Source organism: Polistes dominula, unplaced genomic scaffold (assembly GCF_049000335.1).
Source record: "Polistes dominula isolate Pdom_NZ unplaced genomic scaffold, Pdom_raw_medaka contig_25, whole genome shotgun sequence".
Taxonomy (NCBI): domain Eukaryota; kingdom Metazoa; phylum Arthropoda; class Insecta; order Hymenoptera; family Vespidae; genus Polistes; species Polistes dominula.
This window is the reverse complement of record NW_028301094.1, coordinates 2,618,548-2,636,008: the sequence shown is the minus strand read 5'-3', so window position 1 is coordinate 2,636,008 and position 17,461 is coordinate 2,618,548. Positions and strand designations below refer to the sequence as shown.

The 17,461-nt window shown below is 28.8% G+C and overlaps 2 protein-coding genes across 3 annotated transcripts; both read right to left on the bottom strand.

Annotated features, from left to right (window-relative positions):
- Nucleotides 1-46: 46 nt before the first annotated feature.
- Nucleotides 47-9,945, bottom strand: LOC107063730 (putative sodium/potassium/calcium exchanger CG1090). Of its 2 annotated transcripts, none has more exons than XM_089176425.1 (10): nt 8,652-9,945; nt 4,374-4,880; nt 3,920-4,154; nt 3,653-3,765; nt 3,257-3,432; nt 2,911-3,146; nt 2,529-2,825; nt 2,218-2,451; nt 1,929-2,130; nt 47-1,845 (listed from the first exon to the last, which is right to left on the bottom strand). In XM_089176425.1, exons 1-9 carry the CDS (start codon nt 8,676-8,678, stop codon nt 1,931-1,933), a joined length of 2,025 nt encoding a protein of 674 aa, XP_089032551.1. In that variant the 5' UTR covers nt 8,679-9,945; the 3' UTR covers nt 47-1,845; nt 1,929-1,930. The 2 variants fall into 2 exon arrangements, with proteins under 2 accessions (XP_089032551.1, XP_015171246.1); XM_015315760.2 differs by having other exon boundaries at nt 47-1,856; nt 8,652-9,919.
- A 569-nt stretch (nt 9,946-10,514) lies between these two features.
- Nucleotides 10,515-11,986, bottom strand: Ttc1 (Tetratricopeptide repeat domain 1). The gene is made up of 4 exons (XM_015315544.2): nt 11,533-11,986; nt 11,249-11,425; nt 10,974-11,159; nt 10,515-10,894 (listed from the first exon to the last, which is right to left on the bottom strand). Exons 1-4 carry the CDS (start codon nt 11,836-11,838, stop codon nt 10,715-10,717), a joined length of 849 nt encoding a protein of 282 aa, XP_015171030.1. The 5' UTR covers nt 11,839-11,986; the 3' UTR covers nt 10,515-10,714.
- Nucleotides 11,987-17,461: the final 5,475 nt, after the last annotated feature.

Here is a 17,461-nt window from a genome sequence, read left to right as displayed (position 1 = left end):
AATTGTACGAAAGAAGTTGCTTTTACGTTTAAATTCAAGGTAACAATTGTTTTTTTTTTGTTTTTGTAATAATAATTTATTTACAATTTCTTGTAACGATTAACAAGAGATGCAAGTAAAATAAAAAACAATTCAACCTTGAATTTTCGATAAAACAAATCAAAATTCCTATTGTGCCGGTGAATTTTTCTTTTACCCTTGTACGTACACAGGGTGTTTGAAATTTTGTTGAACAACGGACGGACGAGCGATGAATAAAAGAAAATTTCAATTATTATTATATTAACAAAGATGAAAACTCATCGATGATGATTTCATAAAAATCAGTGAGAACCGGAACAGGAATAAAAATGATTAATACAGGAACGCGACAAAAACACTCGCATCCGTCGTCTCAAAAATGATTTTAAAATTGTCTAAGGAAGAGATTATTTTTATCTTATTCACGAATAAACAAATTCTTGAATCTAATGTTATTTTTTTCCTTATTTTTTCTTTTTTTTTTTTTACGAAACTTGATTTGAAAATGTCTACTTGTCTTCGATGATAACAATGATGCGTTTCTTTCCATGAAAACGCGACCACATGTTAATTAACATATAACAACATTCTAACTATATTATAATAAAATTTGATAATAAGAATATAACATATATTAATCTTAAGATTTAATCTAATTGTAAGATCATTTTTTTTTTATATGGCTGACACACGACTTAATAAAAGAAAAAAATAAATAATAATTATTGCATATATAAACATTTCTTAATGCATAAATACGATCAATCAATCAATCGTTTCGAGAAGAATTATTTATTTTTTTTTTTTTCTATTAAAACGACAGTATCGATCATTTATGTCATCATCGTCGTGTACGATACACGTTCGTTAAAAAAAAGCGAAGCAAAATAGCAAACGATCAATCAATCAATCAATCACCAATCAATCAATCAAACGTGTACGATCGATTCGTCGTCGGACCACCTTTGCCGTTGCTTTATTTATTTTTTTTTTTTTTATAATATGCTCGTCTAATAACAAGTGCGTCTTAATACTGATAATTGTATTGTCTTTTCGGTTCAACCCAACGCGAGGGTGAAAAACAAAACTAAATAGCGACGAAGGGAAGATTCGAGTGATTATTTTGAATATGACAAATCTAGACCATGAGATTCGATGTCTGTCGAATACAGAATTTAATGAATAATATTCAAATGGAAGCTTATCTCGGCTTATATCGATGATCGCTAGATTGTTTATTTGTCTCGATAATCGATCGATTGATCCTTGGAAGAAATTCTCCCAATTTCTTAAAGGGGAGGATTTTTTTTTATACGAGCTGTACAAACGAGACTAGTGTCAGCGATATACTACTATTTTATAAGATATTTTCTTTTTTGTTTGTTAATAATATAATGTACAACATATGTTAGCACCAAAAAAAGAAAAAAAATAAATACACTCGCTGCTTATCCCTCGTGCAGGACTCGGTAATATTATTAGCGTGCCTTTGTCTTTTATTACTTTCATGCTTTCGTACTATCTTGAACGTTTAAATCGTTTTTTTTTTTTTTTTTAAAAAAAGGAAGATATATAAACGACGTTTATCTATTAATAATCATCTTACTTCTCTCTATCTATCTCTTATTTTTGTCATCGTTGAGTTTCCTTTTCTTTCTTCTTTAATATCCTTTTTGTTGTTTTCCTTTCGACAGATTAAACTTTGTCCTTGCCTAAAAAGTTAATCGATCGCAAGTGGCTATCTCGAAGGATTATTGCACATCAATTCCAGGGCAAGGTTCAATGGTGCGTCTCCTTCCATTTTGTGTGGCCATATTTGTTTTTCTTTTATTTTTCTAAAATATATCAAGAGACAAGTCTTGTGGATATTGTTACAAAATAAACATTTTTATAAAAGTTGTACTTACGTTTAAAACTTGCTAGGACATACTGGAGGATTCATTTCTCCGAAGACGTTTAGTTCGTACAATGATGCGAAAATGATGAAGATTAAGTACCATGCCATCAATACCACACCATATCGTCGATCTAATTTCCATCCATTCATATGTGTCGCGACAACCAAAAATATTACCGTAGAAAGTAACGAGACAGTTGAATATGTCAGTCCTGTTGCCAAAAAAATGACGTTGAATTATTAATAATAAATAATTGAATTATTTATAACAAGTTGAATTTGTTTGAACAAATAAGTACCCCTGCTTGTAACGTTAACGTGAGAACCTGGCTGGATCATCGCTGTTTGTATGAACCATGGTAGACCCAAACATACAAGAATATCAAATACGTTGCTACCAACTGCATTGCTCACAGCCATATCACCAAGACCTTCTTTTATAACAGCTAAAGAAGAAAGAGCGTCTGGTACGCTAACTCCAGCTGCGACGAAAGTCAAACCCATCACAGTGTCAGGAATACCAAGTGTACTACCTAGAAGTTAAATATTTTTCTTTAATCTCTGTTAAATAAGAATAAATGCTTTGTGATTTGATTAATAGTAATATTACCTATAATAGTGATCATCCAGACCATGATGTAACTGTAGAAACTTATCCATATCATGGAAATGCAAAAGGTAAAAGGATACCAACTTCGAAACCTTTCTTGCCTACAATCAGGCATAGTGGCTCGACACATAAAATGGATAGGATACACTAGACCCCATGTGAAAAGTTTCCATTTATTTCCGTCTGTAGGCATTACAAGTGGTGACACTTCGTTTGGATCAGGTTCTTTTGCTTTGTAATATTGGGGCGCTGGTTTTGGAGCTGGTGGTTGTTCACCGACTTCTTGAACACCATTTCCTGAAATGTACAATTAACTTATACTTTTTGAGAAATAAAAAGAAGATGTCAATGTATATAAAAAGTGAAAAGATTGATATTTCACCTTCTTGATTCTTTATCTGAGCAGCTTGTTCAGTTACAGGTGAATTAGGACCAGTATAAGATAATCGATCTTCTTGTAAAGATCTGTAACTGACCAATGCACTTTCTTCAGCTGGTTCGTCGTCCTTGGGTAAGAAAGGAATATTGTACGACTTTGCCCATCGCTCAAGTTTTTCATTAAACGAAAGTGCTATGCAATATACTGCATACATAATTAACATAAACAGCGACTCCATCCTAAAGAATAAAAGAGATTTGTTCAAGTATTATATGAAGTTGCACAATTGTATATGAAACATTGAAGGTAATTAAATACTTTTGTGGGTAATGAAAAGAAAACTGCTCACCAAGATATAGTTTCATTGTAGATTGTACCAAGCATCACGAGAATAGAGACAGCATAGAAGAAACAATCTCGAACTAGTGGCCACCAGTTCAATTTGGAAACAGTCGTTGTACAGAGACCGCATATAGAAATAACGAACATTATATTGAAAACGGCACTACCGATAACTCCACTTACCTAAAAAACAGAAAGTTTAATATTAATTGAATGTAAATTTAGGTTATATAATATTGGTAAATATTTGATTTATGTTATTTGTCACAATAGAGTTGAATAAGAACATTTTGTACGTAAAGAAATGACGAGTAAGTTAAGTCAACCGTGAAAACCGATACAATGCACGGTCAGTGAACTGTGAGGAATTGTAAATGTATATCAAGTAGGTAATCGCACTTACTCCAATGTCATCTTTAGCAAAGAATACACCAATGACGACTGTAGCTAACTCTGGTGCTGAAGATCCAGCAGCCATGAAGGTTGCTCCTGCTACATCCGGCGATAACCTTAACTCTGAAAGAAATTCCAAACTTTGTTTCTCGAACTACCACGTAGAACCGTGACAAAATCATTGAAAGTATCGACCGATGTTATATAAAAGATTCATCATTCCTTTGTGAATAAAGTTCACGAGTTGACATAAACTTACGCATACGTACACACATACCTTCGCAAATTCTGTCAAGGCTGGAAACAAAATAATCATCGCAGACGATTGCCAAGCCTAGAAATGTGTAAGCAGCGACGAGAATGTGTATGATAAGACCACCATGTTTTCTGCCTTCGGGACCCATCAAAGGACGTGGGAATTGTTCGATAGCGGGTGGCGAACAATTTTCTCTCCTTGGTCTCCATGTTGGATGAACGTATTTGGGAGTTGTTGTTGGTATCGTGGGAGTAGTCTATAAAACGATGCCTGTTTATAATCATCATCATCATCATCATCATCATCATCATCATCATCATAGTTAATAATGCTAACAATTATTCAAAATGACTTGTTTCAATTTTAGATATAATTTGATGTTCTGAACAATTGTAATAATATCGATTATTATAAAAACCAGCGAGTAATGAACACTCGACTTGATTGATCAATTTCAAATAAATTCGAAACTCACGACGGTATTGTTAGGAGTTGTTTTGGTTACAACTGCAGCTGCACCCGCTGCTGCTGCACCTGCTGCCGCAGCAGCAGCAACTTTAGTTGCTTTATCTGTTTCTTTTTCTTTAGGTTCTTCCTTCGTTTGTTCACGAATCCTCGATTTATTCGTATTTGTCTTATCATTATTTTTTTCATTCTTATTTTTTTCCTTGGTAGTATGACTCTTCTCTTCCTTCGTATTCTTCGATGGATGTTCAACGGAAATTGACCCTGGTATCGACGTTTGCATCATCGAGGATGTTAACTCGGATTCGGTCGATGTTGGATAATACGAAGACACTGTCGATTCCAACGTTGAACTTTCCTCGTACTCTGTCGAGGACGAGTAGGAGGAGGGTGTGTGTGCGATTGGTAACTTCGAAGAGGCCACAAATTGCACGAGAACATAGACAAGAAACAGTGCCAACCGCAAGGGCCATTTTCTTCGATGTATCGATGCACGACCGTGCCGATACTTCATTCTCTGAAAATAAAATAAAATTCTATGAACACTTGCTCTTTAATTTGACCAGTCTTAACGATTTTTTCTTTTTTTCTTCTACGAAACCTTATTTCTTTTCAATTAACATTAATTGAACGCAAGATATTAAAGACAAAAATAAACCTTTCCATTTTTTTTCTTTAAATTCGTTTTGACTTCGAACAAAAATTTGTCTTCGGTATGTTTTTTTTCTCTCCAATATTCTCCAATTATTTTCTATCAGATTGGACGCTACACTTTAATGAAATATCATCAATCAAATTATTCTTCGTACTACGAACGAGGTCCTAATTTTTCCTGGGAAAATATTCAACCATACCCAATACTTTTACGAATCGCTGAATCTTTTTTCGTACAAAACCCACGTGCAGGTTTATCAAAGACAATACGCACGTATATTTTCTAATCATTTTTTGAAAAAAAAGGCTCATATTATTATTTTATCTCTTTCCTAATTATCTTTTTCTATTTGGCTTACGTATATCCTATTTTCCAGTAGCTTTTAGAAATAGTGAAGAGGAAGAGAGATAAAAGGAATCAAAAAGTCAGAAATAGAAAAAGAAAAAGAGAGATAGAGAAAGAAAATAATCCTATTTTCTTTTATAGAAAATGGAGAAAACGATGCGTAGGAAGATATTGAACGTTCTATATTAGACGAGAGAGTTACGAATAAAAAGAAACGTTCTTATCTCTTTTCTCTTTTTTTTTTTTTTTCCACGGTCAACTTTTATCCCCCTTTTCATTTAATGTATTACCTTTCCCTTACCAACTTATTAAGCTTGTGAAGATACATTTTCTCTTATTATCACGTACAGATTTATTCTAACATTTTTCCTAACGACTACTATAATACGTTTTAGTTTACGTCAATGTATAAATTCAACAAAGTTAAGAAAATATATTTTTCGATGAAAATAAAATTCATATTGATATTTTGTTCAAACAGATTATTAATATAAATAAATTGTACATAATATAAATTAGTGAAAATTAAAAAAAAAAAAAAAAAGCTATTATTATTTTTATAAATAATAATAATTACTTGATAATTAATATTTTATAAATGAATTGTATATAGTATTAATTTGCTAAAATTAAGAGAACTTATTTTCAATGAAAACAATATTCATTTTGATATTTTTATCAAAAGGTATATTAATAGAAATAAATTGTACATATTGACTTTTTATTTTCAACTTTAATAAATCACGATTTTTTAAATTAATTATTTATACTTTATTAATTTTGAAATAAATTTATATAAAAATATTTGTGTTTCTTTTGTAAACGAATAATACATTTCATTTTGCAATAATATTCGTATATAATATTTTTAAACATAGAATAAATTTCTCTGAACGTATATATATAGATATATGGTGAAAGGGCATGTGTTACTTTGTAATAATGTGCAATGTTATTAAATGTAACGGTGCCGAGGCAGATCGATGATGCGTCGGCGTCGCATGCGTAAACTGCACTCCTAAGAGACGATATTCGCAATGTAAACATATCGTAAGCAACGCTCTTTTACTCTTCCGGGAATTATTTTCTTTAATTGGTTCACTGGGTCAGCGTACTATTTCCTTCATTTTTTTATTTATCCCGACACTTTGAGAAAAATAAACAAACAAAACGAATAATCGTTAATGTCTTTTTATTCTCTCCTACACCTTCAATTGACTTCGAAAAATAAATTCTTTTTTTCTTTTTTTTTTTTTTTTTTTTTAAACTATTATATCATTTTTATTCCATTCTGTTTATTTATTCAATGTCTTTAACACTAAAATATACCAGACCAGCCATTTTAATTCAAAATTTCTACTTCATGTAACATTTCTGTAAATAATTAAGCATTTTGTTATTTAAAAATTTTTATAAATTCTCATTAATCTATAAAAATTATTATTGTTAAACATTTTTTGTTATATTTTAAGAGTAAATAAATACTGGAAGTAAAGCTCAAAAAGTATTTTTTTTGTATACACCAGTCATTTTGACTAGTGTGGTAGAAATAGGTATACTGAAAATGGTGGTATATCTAGTGTTAAGAAAGTTTATGAAATATATATACGTGTGTATAATAAACACACAACAGATATACATACGCGTGTACACGTGCTTTCATTTAAATACATAATTAAGATTTAAAGCTGGAAATGTTTTATAAGACGGTAGAGAGAGAGAGAGAGAGAAAGAGAGATATCAATGAAAAGGTATAACTCGTGGCGCACGTAAAACGTATCTTGTGAATGAAAAACGTAAAGATCGAATGCTATGACGTAAATCTACGTTCTAGCGGGGTAATTTATTCTGTTGTCGTAAACAAAAGTTTCTTTAATTATTATTTAACGAATTTCAAAATGTGCTAATGAACAAAATTAGTTAAACAATAAACATCTTGTTAATTAATTGAAAATTAAATAACATTTGTTGTACAATTATTTGACAATTTTTAATTATTATATTTTATATTTTTATTAATTATTTTGTCCATTTATTGGACATGGTTTTTTTATATTTTATATTTCAATAAAATTTAAATTAACAATTTACGAACAATATATATATATATATATATATATATCATATATATGTATAAAAATATTATTTCAATATTATTTTATATATATAAAAATATAATAAAATAATATTGAATATTTAATAATAATATTTAAATATTATTATTTATATTAATATATTAAATATTATTATTAATATTATTTTATATATATATATATATAAATATGATAACATATATAAATATAAAAATATTATTTCAAAAAGGATATATCCGTGCAAAAAAAAAAGAACACGAGAGAGAGAGAGAAAGAGAACGAGCGTGCGCGCGCGTGAACGTTCGCCCGAAAAAGGGTTTGAATCAATAATAAAAACAGATCAAATAAATTCTAATTATAACTTTTGCTTCATTATGATATAATATAACAATTTTTATCAATATTAATTTTGCGTGTTAATTCATCGAACAAAAACAAAACAAAAAAAAAACACCACGAAAAAAGAAAAAAAAACATAAAATGACCGATATTAACGTTTACGTTTGTCCCCCATTGAAAATCACGTGGGTAGATGGAGCTTAACCAATGAAGAAGAAGTTGATAATAATCATTGACGAGTTTAAAATGAAATCGGTAAACTTCATCCCTACCGATCGATCGCGTATTCGCGCGCAAGCGAACACGATGATGAGATGAGATAATGATGGTTGGTTTATTTTAATATCAAAGAATACATATATCGAAATTTAATATCCTCGTAAATCAATGAACTCGTGAATTAATCTCTTATACAATAAAAATTGTTGGTTGTGTGGAATGGGGTGAAGCTGGTATGAAAAGAAATGACGATACTCAACTAATTTTCTTTTTCTTTTACGTCACGGTGTTGGAATAAGAATAAGAATAAGAGGAAGAAGGACAGATAGATATTATAAAGAGAGTACAAAAGAGAGAGAGAGAGAGAGGAACGTGGTGGTCTGTCGCCCAAGTGGCTTGCCAGTGAAAGTGACCCATATTCGTCGTTTCTTCGGCGGATCGTTAAGTGCGACGCGTTAAACCCATTTTTATTTTTGTTCATGTATTTCTTAACAATTATTCAAATACTTTTCTATCAAAATACTTTAATCAAATAAAGACAAAAATACTAACAAAAAAAAAAAGAGATCGACAGAGAGAGGGATGAAAAAAAGAAAATCTTTGGAAGAAACGAACGTGTGTGTGTGCAATGACTTACCTCGTTTTGATTAACGATGTCACACATGTTGTTGTGTTGTCACTTAGAAATATTATACAACGACGTTTTTATCGTCGTCGTTGATCGTTGATCGTTGTTCAGCTCTTTTCGTTCCTCGTCGTTCTCGTCCTCGTCGATATCGCGAAATTCTCGTTGGTATAGCAAAACGATTGCACACCGCCACCTCGCACACGGCCGGCCGCGTGAGGGCGAGTGTTAGGGCAAAGGGTGGTGAGAGGAGACCGGTTAGGAGATGAGAATCAGGCAAGGGTGGTGGTGGTGGTGGTGGTGCTGGTGGTGGGTATTCCTCCTCGAGCGAACTCTACCGTGTCACTCTCGAGTGGATATGACAGAGAATTGAGAGAGAAGGATAAGAACAAGGAGTGGGTTACCGGTGGGTGGTAATGGACAAGAGAGGGGACGTAGGGTGGTAAGGGTAGAGAAGAAGAACGAAGAGTAGGAGGAGGGTACGAGAAAAACCGTGAAGAGTAAAGGGGGATCGGTTGATTGATTTTAAAATCTATCGAATCTTACCCGTTGCAACGCGTTCCGTGATATTTTTAGGATTCAACGGGACCCCCTTATATCGCTCCGTTACTGCCAATTCGAATTATCGATTTGAGAAAGAAATATAACACTTTGTGTTACTACTATTAGTATTCTCTTCCAACCCCCTCCCTCTCCCCCAAATCAATCGATCGAATGATTTGTTTATTTTTTTATTTATTTCCTATTTTTTTTATTAGGTTTTTTTTTTGTATAGAAAGTTATTATTCTATCGAGAATTCAAACCCTTTGTGAACCATTGAAACAATTCGCGAGACCCCACGCGGTCATCCTTTCAGTGACATCATTTGTACAATGTAACAAAGTGGCAGACAATATAATTATTGTTATTTTTACACTGGTCTCTCTCTCTTATCTCGTATTATATTTTATCGATAAATCCTAAACGAAAATTCGTTTTATTTAAATTGATTTTTTAATTCGGTTTTAATCGTGAAAATGTTTATTCAGTTTTGAAAATAAAATTTCTCTTTTCCCCCATTTTTTTCAACCGGTGAAATAAAACAACAACGTTGGGTTGTGCGCAAACGTTCAACTGTTTCTAACCGCGCGCGCTGCTCTACTGCAGGTGGTAGTGGGTGCAACTTCCCCTACTTTTAATTGCTTCCCCTTCCACTGATCTGAGTTAAAAGTACGAGGCGCAAAGTGCAAAGCTCTCTCCCTTGTTTCGCGTGATATTCAACATTGCGCATGCGCGAATTGCTGACACACATATACGTCACTACTACTATCAATTAGCTGTCAGATTTTTATTCATTTTTTTTTCATCCATTCATCTTTTGAATTTCGATTAAAATTATTTGACCTGCTTACATATATATGTATATATATATATATTGATTCGATTATTATTATTATTATTATTATTATTTTGAAAATGTTTTTTTCATATATTATAGATTCCACAAAATCGCGGGAAAATTTGACTTATTTGAATGTAGTTACAACACGTTACATTTTTTTCGATCAGTTATCGTTAGTATTTAATATTTCTTTTGCAACAATTTTTATTTATTTGTATCTTAAAATCTAATTATTGATATTCATTGGGATTAAAGAAAGTTTTTTGATATAACTTACATAGTGTCCATTGGGATTATGCACTTGTAATAGTATTACGAAGCTACAATTAACTAGGAGGTTGTTGATGGAACATTTAGATACGACACGCTCGATCGATCGATTCACATTACATGACGTATAACTTCACACCATTTAATGTAAAAATAAATGCTGCATTCACTATGACACAATATCATTGATTTTAAATTATTTTTCTTTTTTAAGATTGCAAGATTTTCTTTTTCTTAACTTATTACAATGTAATATTTATTTTAGCCATTTATGTTTACAATGTATACATCTTTTTTATAATAAGGAACGAATAACTTAGCGATATTTGTATAGATTATTATAAATATGTTTAGTTTTGTCCATTGACTTGCATCCAGATCATATATTTATATTTATCGTTAAATAAATTACAATTACGCTTGTTATCTAGGAGTTTGATGAAATTTAACAGAATACCCACCACTATTTGGATCTTTCTGTAATTCAAAATTATTCGTCGAAAGACCAAATGGTTTTAATACCATATTACCAAGATCTTTCAATTTACCCAACATTTCCGTCTTTAATTTTTCATTTCTTTCATTAATTAATGGCGGTAACCTCTGAAATGATATTAACATTATAATACATGATTTAAATCATATAAAAATATAAAATATCTAATTAAATTTAGTAACTTACTCTAACTGCATAATTAGCTTCACTGTGACTAGGATCAAATGTTAAGATTTTTTTGTAATCTTCTAAAGATTCATCTAATTTATCTGTCTCTTCGTATAATTGTGCTCTCCTAATGTAAGCTTTTACATAGCTTGGATTTAATTCAATTGCTTTTGTACAATCAGATATAGCTGATTCCTTTTCATCCTATAACAATGTAACATTATAAATCAATCTAATGTACATATATTGAGTAAAATAGAGAAACTAATATAAGTTAATTAAAGAATACCTACAAGGGATTTTATTTTAGCTGCTGCCCTATTAGAATACAAAATAGCACGTTCTTTACTATAGGTTAAAGGACATGTTTGTAAACCTTGAGTATAAAGTGATATAGCTTTTACATAGTCTCCGTCTTTGAAAGAAGTGTTGCCTTCATTTTTAAGTTTCTCTGCTTCATCTTTAAGTGTCTATAAAACAATAATTTACACATTTTACAGTTATTTATATATATATAAAATGATATTATTTTATTCGGAAAATAAAAGGAAGTATAGATAATAAAACATGTACTAACTTCTTTCTCAGTCTCACTGAGATTTTCTTCCCTTTTTTTAAGAAATTCTTCATCTATAGAATCAGCATTAGTTTTCTTACTATCTGCATTGTCATTCTTCTCATTACCATTAGAATCATCACGATTGATAAAATCTTGATTAGATTCCTCCGATGAACTACTTTTATTTATTTCACTTGTTTGATATCGAGTTTCTTTGGTTATTGGATTTTCATCATCATCCACATTTATGGAATTTTCCAGATCTCTCGTAAGTTCTTCTATGATTTCTTCGTTAGTCTTTATGTTGCTACAATTGTTATCCATATTTATATACTTTTTTAATTATTTTTACTTGAAATACGTTTTTTTATTACAAGGTCGTTCTTGTTAATAATTACATACACATTTAAGACAACTGAAATTATCTATCAAAACGAAATAAAGGTTCTCTCTGTTGATGATTTCATTTTTATTCAATATACTACCGACAGATGGTGCAACCTGTCACATTAAAGTGCAATATTCACGGAAATGAAAATCAAAGATGGTGGTGTTTAACCTCGATGCAACTTTATTGCCCTCTATCGGAAATCATTGTAAATTAAAAAATTGATCCAAATTTAAATGTTATTAGATTTTTCAATTAGTATTTTTAAATAAAAATAATTGTTATTTTATAATGGAATGAAAAAAAAAATTTTGACAACGTTTACATTTTGTTGTTTAATAACGTAAGAAATATTTATTTTTATTTAAATTTATTTTGCAATTTTTTTCCAAAAGAATATAAACAAAATTAACTGGAAAAAATACTATATTCTTTTTACTTATATTATTTTATTTGTAATAAAATGAACAATTCTCGTAATTCTCATGTCTATCGATTGTAAGTTGAAACAAGAGTTGTGTTTGTTTTATTTTACGTGAATTTTTCATAAGATGACGGAATTAAGTAAAATAATTTATAAATTTTCGAGAGATTTCTCGTATAATGGACGTTGAAACTTCAGAATGAAAAGAAATAGACTAGTTTTCATTCTTGTTAATTCTTCCAATTGAATTCGTTGATGATCGTTTTAACTTATGTTAATATTTACCTTTCACTTCCATTCTACTTAATCAAGTTAAAAAATAAAAAAAAGGAAATTTAAAAAATTTCATAATAAAATATTTTTCAAATAAATCCAACACTTTATTTTTCCACCTTTATTTATTTTATCCCATAATAAATCTTTCTATATTTCTATTACATCCAATAATTTGATTTTCAACGTTTAATTGCAAACAAAAAACTAGTAAATTAAATCACCTTGATTATTTTTTAATGATCGTATGTAAAAAAACGATAATTAATGTCGAGATAAATATAAAATAATCGTTAATCTAATTTAAAATTGCAAATTGTTTCAAAGAGGAAATAATAGTAACACAAAAGTGTTTGAGAATAAAAACAAAATGTAAATCTAATCGATTTTCTTTTGACAATTATAAAAATTTGTTGAACGTTGTAGTCAATTTTATTGTATTGTTGTTCATCGAAAGAACTCAAAGGATTACGAGAAAATATCACACGAGAGCTCTTTTAGTGAGAATGCATTAAACTGTGTCCTTTTTCTTGTTTTCTTCCGTACTTCGGTGTAAACCAGGTGGCTCATTTACATGCCAGACGATTCGCGAAGGGATGGACGCGTGTATAATGGCCTTAAGGTTCATCACGAGATGGTAGTATAAAAAAAGAAAAAAAAAAACAAAAAAATAAACAAAAGAAAAAGTTGCAAAGAAAGAAAGAACAAACCACTTCGAAAAAAAACCTTTTTTTTTGTTCCTTTTATTTATTTTGTACCTTTTTCTTTACTTCCTCAACAGTGTTCAGTGTTCTCGCCCACGTTCTTATTCTTCTTCTTCTTCTTCTTCTTCTTTCTAACAGAGCGTAATTTACGTCTACTTTTTACACGTATTCACCATATCGTTTGTAATTTATACTACTAGAAGATAATTAAGAATTCTCGAGATTTTAATCCCCACCCTTTCACCCTTCACCCTTCCGTCACACTCACTTTACCCACATTTCATTTCTATAAGAGTTACATACAATCTTATCGGTTAAGTTAAATGTTTTATGCGTGATTTCTGTTTGTAATGCTTATTAACTTTAATACGAAGAAGTATTACATACACACACACAAACACATACATTTTAATTTTAAAAGATTAATATTTCAACTTATAGTTTTACTATGTCAAATATGTTTACAACTTTATTTCTTTTGTTTTTTTTTTTTGCAAATGGTGTGTGTCGTAACACTTAAAAAGAACATTCATTTTATTGTTGCTACAATGTCCTCGAAGTGGTTGCAACGTGCGTGTTAAACGACGTGTTTGCTTTTATCTTGACGGTAAGATTTTTCTTTTTTTTTGTTTTTTTGTTTACTCCTTTTTTTTTCTTATTTTTATTTTTTATTAACGTTCACAATCGATCGTCAAGATAAAAAGCACGAAAATAAACCTCGTAAAACTTCGATCTCCATCTATGAAGTATTTAAACGAATAGTACAAACAATAAACGAGACTCTATTTTTTCAATTCATCGATTGTATGCGAAACTATACCTCGATGTGAACCTTTTTTTTTTGTTTTTTCTTTATTTTTTTTCTTTATTAACTTCCGTCAGGAAGATTTATATATTTTGGGAGGAACGGGCAGGGGTGGGGACAAGGGTAGGGATTTCTCTGTTTATTTTTGCGGAATAAATTCATTGATCGCAATAGTTGAAAGTTTTGTGTTCGAAAATCATCTTTTCACATTCACGTGGTTTTGAGGATCGTCTAGAAATTCAATTTACGTATACCACGAGAACGTTAAATCGCTTCTCTAAAGTGTGACAAAAGGTTTCCATTGAAAGGATTAATACGAAACTAAATCTCGTTTTGCGAGATATTGCGGTATTAATTTTTTTTACGTGATTTTCAATTTCTTTCTTTTCTCAACTCAACATCGATATTAAATATAATATTATTGAAATGATACATTTTTATATGGGTATAAAAATATTTATAAATATTTAAATGTATACATATGTTATAATAAAAAAAAAAATAAAAAAAGAAATTAAAAAAAAAAATTTATGCATATACATATGTAAATACAATATGCAATTACTTGCACACGTGTACAACATTGTTTTATTATTTCTCACACAAGAAGCCATTTTAGTTTCACATTTAATTGTAAGTTCCATTAAAAAGCGACATGATATTTGAGGATTATTTTGTTTATTGTTAATAATAAAATTAATAATAATATTTATATTTATATATTATATGTAAAATAATATTATTAATAATAATAATATTATTATTATAATATTATATATATGTATATTATAATAATATTATTAATAATTTATATATATAATATAATAATTATATTGATAATAAATATAATATTATTAATAATAATTAATAATATTTTTATTAACGATTGGGATACAATTATTTGTTTTATTTTGTTTATTGTTAATAATAAATGTTATATATTATATTGTTAATATAATATATACAATACTATAATAATATTATTAATAATTTATATATAATATAATAATTATATTTATAATAAATATAATATTATTAATTTAATTATTAATAATATTTTTATTAAAAATTGAAATATTGTACAATTATTTGTATGAAATATAAAATAAATGCTAAACTATATGTCAATGTATTTACAAATAAAATTGCGAATAAAAATAATATGAAATATAATTTAGTATTTAGATGAGAATGGGGTTAATTATGGATCGAAGGTTAAACGCGCATCTATTTCTTAATTATTAAATTTGTCTCGAAGGATTCGCTGCAGGGAGGGTGAGACCATGAAAAAGGAACCAGAAAGACTATTTACTTACTTTATCAAAATGTATGCGAGTCTAACTTTCACGATTCGAATTTCTATAGTAAAGGTGAGAAAGGGATAAAAAGAAAGTGTGTGTGTGTAAGAAAGAGAGGGATAACAGTACTCACTTGAGACCATTTTCTTTCTTGGACGATGGTAACGGTGCGCGACCGTGGCGGATCGACTGTGAAACTAAGAACATTTTCTATCTTTTCTTTTTATTTTATTTTTTTTTTATTTTAACTTTTTCTCTATCTTTCTTTAGTTTACACTCGCATTGTTCTTTGTGATACATTTTCTAAAGAGAAATCCATGAGGAATCCCGAGGTTCTTTCGAAAGAATTGCCGATAAAAACTCTATGTTGCTTCAACCAAGAAAGTCATTTCTTCGAAACGCCATTTTGAAAAGCTTTTTCTGCAATTTCAAAGATTATTTCATTCCAGTTGAATCTACTATAGGATTAAACGATACGACAGATTTCACCGACATTTTATTTCTTCGATTACTTTTGCGTTTTACCAAATTATTAAATATTTATATATATATATATATGTTATATTATAATTTAATTATTTGTAATACAATTTCATCATTATCATTTTTAAATAAATTATATAATATAAAGTATCAAATATGAAATGTAATTTAGATCTAGCGAACATCAATAATTTTTATTATATAAAAAATAATAAATTTAATATAACCTAATAAAAATAATAAATATAAAAAATAATAAATTTAATATAACCTAATAAAAATAATAAATATAAAAAATAATAAATTTAATATAACATAATAAAAACAATAAATATAAAAAATAATAAATTTAAAATAACATAATAAAAATAAATATTTTATATATAATATATAAAAATAATATATATATATAAATAATAAATATAAAAAATAATAAATTTAATATAACATAATAAAAATAATAAATATAAAAAATAATAAATTTAAAATAACATAATAAAAATATATATTTTATGTATAATATATAAAAATAATATATAAAAATAATAAATATAAAAAATACTAAATTAAATAAAACATAATAAAAATAATAAATGTATAAAAATAAATAATTTTTAATGATAAAATAAATTATTATAATAAAAAAAGATATAATTTAAAAAGTTGCGTACATTGACGAAAGGTTAAACGAAATATCCTTGAGTAAATAATCCTTGACGAACTATAAGAAAATGGATGATATTTTCCAACAAAATTCTTTAATTTCGTAAATTCATGTAAAAAGAGAAAAAAATATAAAACTAAAAAGAGACAATACTTTTTTTTTCTATAAAAACTAAGAAAATTTTCCATTGTCATCCATTGAAAAAAAAAAAAAAGGAATCGGATTAAACAATATAAGTAAACGTGATTTGTACGTCCATCATTTTTAACCATCGCCATATTTTGGCATCTCGAATAAAACATTTTTATCTTCTTTTTTTTGTACAGTTTGAACATTTTTAAGTAGCATACCTAACCTTAAAACGTGTTCGTTAATGCGAGAATGTTGTAACGGCAAAAGGATTATGCAAACATAAACGTAAAATACACATTATGCGATAGACGTGTAATGTCAGGGCCACTCAAAAACTTTAGTCAGTGATATCAAAGACCCTAAATGATATGACAAATTACTGTGACAAATGTAACACGACCTGTGCTTATCGTTTAACTTGTTACCCCCTCCTTTCCTTCCCACCCCACTCTGGACTTATTATTTGTTTTTCTTTACTCAGAATAATCGTACGTAAAATACGATAACTCATTGATAAGTAACTTTCATTAAAATGAGTGAAAGAGAGAGAGAGAGAGAGAGAGAGAGAGAGAGAGAGAGAGAGATTTATTGGGATTAAAATATTGTAAAAAATGCAATGAAGAATATTCCTAGGAAATAAATTCTAAGAACTGGATATTATTATTTGATTGCAATCCCGATAATCGTTCGTCTTCGAAGAAAATGCTATTAATTTATTAATATAATTTAACAGCTATTTCTACTTTATTTATGGAATAAAAGAAATAAGGGAAAAG

Bases quoted from the DNA above. Each gene is read 5' to 3' on its own strand.
- LOC107063730 (XM_089176425.1), bottom strand. From the start codon at position 8,678: ATGTGTGACATCGTTAATCAAAACGAG. The intron at 3,147-3,256 runs GTGAGCAGTTTT...TTTATTCTTTAG, and splicing joins TACAATGAAACTATATCTTG to GATGGAGTCGCTGTTTATGT. The intron at 2,452-2,528 runs GTAATATTACTA...TTTAACTTCTAG, and splicing joins CTGGATGATCACTATTATAG to GTAGTACACTTGGTATTCCT.
- Ttc1 (XM_015315544.2), bottom strand. From the start codon at position 11,838: ATGGATAACAATTGTAGCAACATAAAGACTAACGAAGAAATCATAGAA. The intron at 11,426-11,532 runs GTTAGTACATGT...ATTGTTTTATAG, and splicing joins TCAGTGAGACTGAGAAAGAA to ACACTTAAAGATGAAGCAGA. The intron at 11,160-11,248 runs GTAGGTATTCTT...ACATTGTTATAG, and splicing joins CAGCTAAAATAAAATCCCTT to GATGAAAAGGAATCAGCTAT.